Source organism: Physeter macrocephalus, chromosome 14, assembly GCF_002837175.3.
Source record: "Physeter macrocephalus isolate SW-GA chromosome 14, ASM283717v5, whole genome shotgun sequence".
In the NCBI taxonomy this organism is placed as follows: domain Eukaryota; kingdom Metazoa; phylum Chordata; class Mammalia; order Artiodactyla; family Physeteridae; genus Physeter; species Physeter macrocephalus.
The window spans coordinates 4,327,267-4,335,657 of record NC_041227.1 but is presented as its reverse complement, the minus strand read 5'-3'; the positions used below and the strand labels follow the sequence as shown (position 1 = coordinate 4,335,657).

At 50.9% G+C, this 8,391-nt stretch overlaps 1 protein-coding gene across 1 annotated transcript in view; it reads right to left on the bottom strand.

Annotated features, from left to right (window-relative positions):
* CIMIP1 (ciliary microtubule inner protein 1) overlaps window positions 1-4,921 on the bottom strand; it is a 10,013-nt gene extending 5,092 nt beyond the window's left edge. The window contains exons 1-3 of the mRNA XM_007101942.2: window positions 4,806-4,921; window positions 2,752-2,833; window positions 1,236-1,337 (exon numbers count right to left, since the gene is read on the bottom strand). Coding sequence (XP_007102004.1) covers window positions 1,236-1,337; window positions 2,752-2,833; window positions 4,806-4,873 — 252 coding nt within the window. The 5' untranslated portion in view covers window positions 4,874-4,921. The remainder of the gene's footprint in view (window positions 1-1,235; window positions 1,338-2,751; window positions 2,834-4,805) is intronic.
* Between the last annotated feature and the right edge of the window lie 3,470 nt (window positions 4,922-8,391).

Sequence of the window (8,391 nt, the reverse complement as noted above, 5' to 3'; positions counted from 1 at the left end):
CGCGCAGGCTCAGCGGCCGTGGCTCACGGGCCCAGCCGCTCCGCGGCACGTGGGATCTTCCCGGACCGGGACACGAACCCGCGTCCCCTGCATCGGCAGGCGGACTCTCAACCACCGCACCACCAGGGAAGCCCCTGTGTGTGCGTTTATTGAAGGAGCAGTCAAAAAATAACATTTATAAGAGTATGGCTCTGGAATCAGACCCACTTGACCTTGGGAAAGTTATTCAGCCTTTGTCAGCTTCAGTTTCCTCATCTGCCAGATGGGTTTGATGGCAATTACAGCCACTTTCCAGGGATGTTGTGGAAATAAGATAACCATATAAAGCACTCGGTATGGGGACAGTAATAAAATAAGAGCTAGCATTTACTGGTGGTATATGGAGGCATAGAAAACATCTGGAAGGAACTCCCCAAAACGTTAACCATGGGTCAGGGTACATACGGATGTTTTAATGTATGATTTATATTTTGCTGCATTTCTAGAAAAATCAGTGAGTCTCTATTGTTGTATAATCAGGGGGGAACCCTCTCAACATCTCAGTGGAATGCATTCATTCATTCATTCATTCATTCGGCTAACAGATCGTACCCACTGAGTACCCACTACGAACGAGCTGGCCACCCCATCAGACCCTGAGGGTGTCAGGAAAAGAAAATCCAGAGCCTAACTCCTCCACCCCTGGCCGCCTTCATCCTGAGTTTTCATCCGCTCTCCCCGTCAGGACACAGAAATGCCTTCTCCGTAGCTGGGCAGAGAGCAGAACCCAGGATTAAAGTGACAGATGCATGCGAGGAGACCCAGGGACATACAGAGCTCAGCAACTTCTAGAGGCATCTACCCTACATCCACAGCTGATGGGTCTCAGGTGGGAACACCATCTAAGTCTTCACCCCTCCGGACAGCCTGGTCCCTCACTCAGCAACAGGAGCGATCTCTTACAAAGGCAATTCTCAACACGCCGTGGCCCTGCTTCCCACCGCAAATCGGGCTCAAATCCCAACTCCTTCCTCTGGCCTCTGAGGTCCCGCCCATGTAGGGACCAGTAACCCGCTGTGTCTCCCATGTGTGCGCTTGGAAAGGGCTGGAAACCCGCCTCCCCGCAGGCCGGGCGCCGCTGTGTTCTCACCTGTGCAGGTGGCTGGGCCCACCAGGAGCCACACCGGAGAAACACCATCTCCGGTGGGGTCGACTTCTTACTTAGGAAAGCAAGTACTTAAAAGAACTTTGCGAACCTTGATGTATTTCTCCACTGGGGTCACTGGCCGGATGCGGAAGCGCTCGGGAAGCTCGATTTTGGGCTTTGGGGTGGCGGGCTCTTCTTCACACTTGATCAGCTGAAACACAAGCCCCAGGGATGGGGCCCCGCAGGCTGAGACCCTGGAAGCTTCCCCTCGCTGCCCGCCCAGGACAAGGCACTTTACAGGTAAGGTGGTGTTCAGATCACAGTTAGAAAGGGGTGGAGTGGACACTGGCCAGCAGGCCAGCTCAGCCCCAGGCCCTTGCAGACTGCCTATTTACAGCCCTGCTGAGTGATCTGAGAACACGTCACAGGTTATGGACTCGGACTAAAACACGGCAGCAAGGTTCAGCACCAACCTGTAAACTATGAGGAGAGCCTCCATCCCCCCTTTTAATTTTTAAAGCAATTCTGAACTCTTCAAAAACCCAGTTTAATTACACATAAGGAATATTAATATAGACTCTTTTATGCATATTATATTAATAAGGACTCATTTTATGCATAAAATTTCAAATCGTGTAACTCTCTAAGTATTAAAAAAAACTCATTACGGATGGCATAATCTCAGCGCTAGTGGGACGGGGTGAATTACACAGGGGCTTTACGCTGCCTAGAATCACGAACATTTTGAATTATGCGGCCTTTGTGCGATTCTGCCTCCCTCCAAAGAAATGTGGTTTCCTCATGTTGTGCCCTGGAGATCACGTGGAAGGTTGCAAACCACTGGCCACAATCCCAGTGAAGCTCACACAAGCATTCTGCGGGCCTGTTGGTGTCTTATAAATCCAAGCCACTATTCTAGACTCGGAAGATTTCATTAAAGCATCTGGATTTCTGAACTCTCTTGAACAGTCAGAAAATACAGCCAGTCTGCCTGCCTCTGGTAGCCCTCAGCTGGGCTGACGGTGGCTGCCTCTGGATGGGGCCAGTGGTCTCTTTGCTGGTGTCCCCATCACTCCCTATTAATTATGCCTGGTCCTTTTCCTCGTTTCTGTTTCCTATCTGGTGTAGGAAATACCAAGAGTATTTTCCTAATAATCATGCCGATATTCACTTGGCCTCTCCTCTCTTTCCATCTGAACGTCACAGTCTCTCAGTGAGGCAGTGAGGACTGTCGCCCCATTTTACAGATGGGAATTCCAAGGCCGAGTGGCCCTGGAATCAGCTAGACCAGCATCTCCCCTTGGTGCCTCTCTTTCTGAGCTGTGTGACTTTGCACTTCTTTGAGCTCAAATTCCTCACTTGGAAAATGCACATCAAAGAGCACCCCGCTCTGCACAGGGGTTGTCGTGTGGGTTCAATGAGCTGGTTCGGATGAAGCACCTAGAACGTGCCTGGCACATAGTAAGTACTCAATAAATTTGTGAATGGGAGGAAACTTCAGAGGTCAGCCGTCTTCGCCTACAACATGCTCTTTAATTTACTCTTGCAAATTATACACTTCATAACCATTTATTCTCGGAAATGATTGATTCTATAACCTCCGAGCTCATCAAATTTACATTTACCTCCTCGAGGGGGGTTGTTAAAAATCCCCAGTTCGGGGCCCAGTTTTGCCGGGCTTCGTTTTCAGCCTTCAGGCGGTACTTCCTGAAAAAGAAAGCTCTTAAATGCCAGACAACATTTGAAAAGGGTTAAAGTAGCAAACCCTAAGGTGCGATGGGGAGAATTTGACATTCTTCAGTGCATCTGGACCGAATGATGACTCCGTGTCAGGGAGGGAGCAGGGGTCCCTGTAGCTGGGGCCTTCCCACCAATGTAAGGAAGACACATGTCTAAGAACCAGAGATGCTGGCTGGATGGTACATCGGGGAGCAGACAGGTCTGGGGCTGACTCTGCCCGAGGCGTCATCTAGGAATGGAATCCTTGTTTTGGGGGCCCCTGGACCTATAGTAACGGGGGAGCGTTAAACCATTATGGAGGAACGTGTAAAGTTCCTTTGTTTTCAGAGCAAGGGCAGGGCAGATTGAGGCCCCGGGATGCAAAATTTAAGGAGGTGCCCGCTCTCAGGTTCCTGCGAGTGCAGAGCCGGCACCTGCATGGCCTTGAGATGGAGCCCCCCTCCTTAACTGTTGCACTCCAGACGCCTCACTCATCCCACCCTAATCCTGGCCCTGCTTTTGTCCCACATTGAATATAATTTATACATAACTACCTAGGAGCTGAACTGAGTTGCAGTTGAAGAGCGGGTGTGTTGCATTTTGCAAAAATCTGATTAAACATTTATTCGTTTGGATTTTCAAGTTTCTTTTCCTATTTTGGAATCAATATCTGCACCCCAAGCCCCCTCTGATGTCTCAACAGTTTCAGAGGCCCTGGCCAGGCTCTTTCCCTGGGCACTGAGCATCTAAAGCAGAGTCTGTTTCCAAGGGAGCTGTAACAGGAGACAAAAATATGAGCCATATATGCAATTTAAAATTTTCTAGAGCCACATTTTTAAAAAAAGTAAAAATAAACAGGTAAACTTAATTTTGGTATCACTTTTTAGGGGCATGAAGTTTTCGAAATCTAGTATTTTACACTTACAGCTCATCCCAATTTGGAATAATCACATTTCAAGTGTTCAATAGCCACTTTGGACATGGGACAGAACAGTCTAAGGGCTTAATTGGCTCTGTTCACACAGGAGGGGCCCTCTGATTTGGGTCTTGAAGGATGAGTAGGAGTTTGTTTGGTGGGGGAAGAGAGAAAAGGGCATTCTAGGCAGAGAGAACAGACCCTGCTAATACCCTGCTAGGTAGTATTTCCTATAGTGGGTACTTGGATAAAAATACAGATTTAAAAAATAATAATAGCATGTATTTATTGCAAATAATACTGGCTTTCCATTTTCAAGAGTGATATGAAGTTTCCTATAAAAATAAGTTCATTAAGTGAAACAAAGCTAATTTAAAGAAAAATAGGAAGTGACCATCACAGGGTTTTCAAGGAAATGGTAAAAGTCATAGAGATGACAATAGGATAACTGAAGTTTAAGAGGTAGGCCATGATGGTTTGTTGTTGCTAATATTTACTTACTTGCATCTAAATTAGTAACTTCCCACACTGGTTAAAACTTCAAAGAGATGGGATACTATTTAGCAATGGGATAGAATGCCAAATAAAAACATCCATTACAGATGTCTGCTGAACATAAATCTTTTAGAAAATGGATCTATTCTTTAAATCAAAACTTCTTGTTCAAAAACCAGGACAAGCAAGAGAGAATGTGAAGTGCTCTCATTCGAACTGAACAAACATTAAGATTTTTTAAACATTTGGTAAATATTAAAAATAAGCACACATCAGTCGTATCTCAACAAGCAAAGCTTTGCAGCGGGTTGTAAAGCCAGATGCAAAATCTTTCACGCCTTTGTGGTGTGCCTAAGAAAAGAGAAAGAAAGGCTCTTTCGTCCCTAACACTGCCCCCTTTCCGCAAGGCCCCCGACCACCTCCAGGGCACGCTCTTCGCGCCCAGAGGTCGATCACCTCCAGGACTTGGTGGGGAAACTGAGGCCGCCAGGTTGAACACTTCGGGTGGGAACGGCCCAGCCCACTGGGTTCCCGGTTCCCGGGCGTTACCAGATCTCGTCCTGGGCCACGAGGTTCACGCGCTCGGCCGCGGTCCTGCTGATGGGCTTCTGCGCCATGGGGCCTGGGGTCTTGGAGCGCCCGGCAAGCTGGGGCCCTGGGCTCAGCGTCTCACGTCGCCTAGGAGACCGGTTGCCGAGCAACGCAGGACGCGGAGGCGGAGGCGGCGCAGCACCTGGCGAGGTTGTGGCCGCCCGGCTTCGCGGCTTCCGTGCGTCCACTGCCAACCTCAGTCCGCAGCTGCGCTCTTCGCCCGCCTCCCTGCCCACCTGCCGGCTCGCGGGTGCAGCAGCCCTCCTCTGCGGAAAACCCTGGGGAAACCTCAAGGCCTTACATTCCCTCCTCCCCTTAAAATTTAGACCTGTCATGCAAGTATACAGGCCAAGTGTACCAAGCCTAAGCGTAGCGAGCTTAATGGATTCCGTCATAGAGACCCCGGTAACCACCGCCTGGGTTACGAAATAGGTCACTCGACGCCCCGCCCCCCAGGCCCCGTCGACTTTTCTCGGCAGAGATTTGTTTCATCACAATTTGAACTTTGTGTAAGTGGAATCATCCTGGTGTCGTTTTTGCCTGGCTTCCTTGGTCCAGCGTTACGTTTGAGAGGTTCATCCATGTCGCTGCGAGTAGCCGGGGTGTGTTCACTTCGATGTGGGCGTCACTGGGGCTGAGTTTTGGGGCCACCGTGAAAGTGCTGCTGTGAGTTTCAACGCACATGGCTTTTGGAGAACATATGCATGCATTTCTTTGGCATCCACTCTTTATAACCATCTCCAAATGCAATTCAAAGATGATATTGCCTCCAGACCCTACACCCCACACTCTCTCTTTCATGCCCATCAACACCGACCCCCCATCATTGGGGTGCTCGATGGGTGTTTGTTGAGTGACTCAGCGACGACCGCCCCCCCCCCCGGCTTCCATCACACCACATTGTCATAGGCCTGGGACTGGAAAATGTGTCTAAAAGACAACAGAACGTGCATCCTCTGCGTAGGGCAGGGGAATGTCCCTCTGCCCGAGAGCCACGGGATGCACAGGCATCCAGAGCCTCGTGGCACCGAGAGAAGGAGGCAGCAAGCTTCCGCTGACCTACAGGTCATCTCTGGATGATTAGCAAGACCCTCGGAGAGGACGTGGGTGCTTTCATCTCCTCACTGGGTATCGGCTATTCTCCCTGGCGGGCCTCCCTGACTCCCTATTCCCGACCTCCTCCCTTACCCACAGATCTGTGCTTTTATGGGGATGTTTTGAGGATGTGTTTTCCCCTCTTGATGACGTTCCCCACACCCTAGGTGTGTGATGCTCTTCCTGGCTGCTGGAAATGCTGGGTGGAGGCCCAGGATTGGGGTCGTCCCTGCTGCTGCCTCAGCTGAACTAGTGAGGGGGCAGGCAGGGGGGCTGGAATCAGAGCTGCAGGTATCCATCAGGGCGATATGTAACACGCTGTGGCCGTGGCTGAGCAAAGCCAGCCCGCCAGGCTGGCTCTCCAGCTGGGCCTGGGATTTTCTTCCTGGCCTTTTCTCTGAGGTTGCCATTCCTACAACGGGAGGGGAGGTATCCTGGGAAGAATTGTGAATAGTAGATGGCTAGGAAGAGAAGAGGATCCATCATGCAGCGGGGCAAAGTCTGCTTCTCTCTTGGGAAGCTTCTAAGATGATCCTGTTAAAATGATTAACTAAGAATAAATTCGTTTACTGGAAGTCTGTACGCCAGACACCAAGGGTTCATTCATTCTACAGGTGTTTGCTGAGCACCTCCTATGTGCCTGGGGATCCAGGAGGGAACAAGACCGGCAAAGTGATTGCCCTCCTGGGGCTGACTTGTCTGCAGGGAAGACTCAGAACGGAGCAAGTGAAGACAGATAAACAAATGCACCGCAACCCCAGGGAGAGATGCATGCTGTCAAGGAAGTTACATCAGGGAAGCAGGCTGGAGGTGATAGAGTCAAGTGAAGGGGTACGGAAGGGACTATCCTAAGTGGGTGGCCAGGAAAGGCCTCTCTGAGGAGGGGACTCCTGAGCACAGAGCTGGAGAGGGAGGGACCCATGCAAAGGGGTCGGAAGAGTTTTCCATGGAGGAGGGAAGTGCAGGGCAAAGGTCCTGAGGTAGAACAAGCCCGGGCTGTTTGAAGACCAAAAGGAGGCCAGTGCAGCTGGAGAGCTCCCTGGAAAGTGTGGCTGGGTGCGGAAATGAGAAAGCAAGCACAGCTTCTCCCAGGAGTTCAGTTAAGCAGGGACACGGGTGTGAATGCAGCTTCATATATGAAATAACAGTAGGATGAGAGCACCCCAGATGAGGCAGAAAAGTGCAGAGGAGGTGATGAGTGAGTGGGGTTTTGAAGGTTGAATAAGAGTTTGCCAGTCTTGCCCATTCTCCTCAGAAATATCTGCACAAGGCACCCTGGGGGATGGGTGCAGGTTGAGAAATGGGTAGAGAATTATGGTTAAGCGCCCAGGCTTTGGGATTGGATGTGGGCTCAAGTTCTGGCTCTGCTGTGTACCATCTCAGTGGCCGTGGGCAAGCTGGTTAACCTCTCTGAGCCCCAGTTTCCTCATCTGTAAAATGAGCTTGTAGGGATCCTAGCAGGCTGTGAGGAGCAAATGTAAAGGGCTCCACGTGGTGCCTGGAGGGCTGGTGCTCACCAATAGCGGCGAGTGTTACCCAAGGAGTAGCATCTTGGTAGCCTTGGCTTGGCAGGGGTCCTTGGCCCAAGACACAAAGACACAAAGGTTTGGGGGACAGTGTGGGGAGGCGGAAATGGGGCTTTGGGTGGAACTGGGGTTGACTTCTTGAGGATGTCAGTTTTGAATAAGAGGCTGTGGATGGCTGGTGGACTGGCCTGGAAGGCGAGATTCCTTCTTTCCTGAGAAGTGAGAGAGGAACCTGAGCTACGCTGGCCTGGGGTTCTCCCCGGGCCCCACCCTGAGGCCACTGCAGGAAGGCAGTAACCGTCACGGTGCAGCGTTCACCAGGTCCTGGCTGGCCACCTCCCTCAGCCTCTAACTTCATGGAGATTCACAGACTTCATGGAGGAAGGGTTCACTCGTGACCAGGTCACAGAAGGGAAAACTGCCTCAAACAGTAGGTGGAAGAGAAAGGATTTGAACCAAACCCCAAAGCCACCCCCTGCATCTTACCATAAACTCCTGTCTTAGAGGACCGCTCTTCCTTCCCAGGGGCAGGACCCTCTGGAAGGTGCAGTCAACATAGCCTGGCTTTCCTCTCTCTCTTGACCAGTGAGGAGGCCCTCTTCTCTCTGGATAATTTCCGAATGGCTGAAGCTTAGCTGTGAGGGTCGAATCTGCTCAGCAAATGACAGCTGGGGAAGAAGCCCGGGCCTGGCCTTCCTGAGGCGATGTCTGTGGAAGGCAAAGTTTCTCCTTGGAGCAGCATTTGCTGTGCCTTCAGGCAGCCGAAGCTGGGAGAGGACTGAGATCACATAGGGACCCCAGACACCAGCTCCCTGGACCTCCCTGAAGGCTCCTTCCTGAGCGAGGGGCTCAGGACTTGCTTCATCTAAGTATGAACAGAGCCTGGACTCCACTGTCCTGTTGGAGTGTGTATTATCAATCCT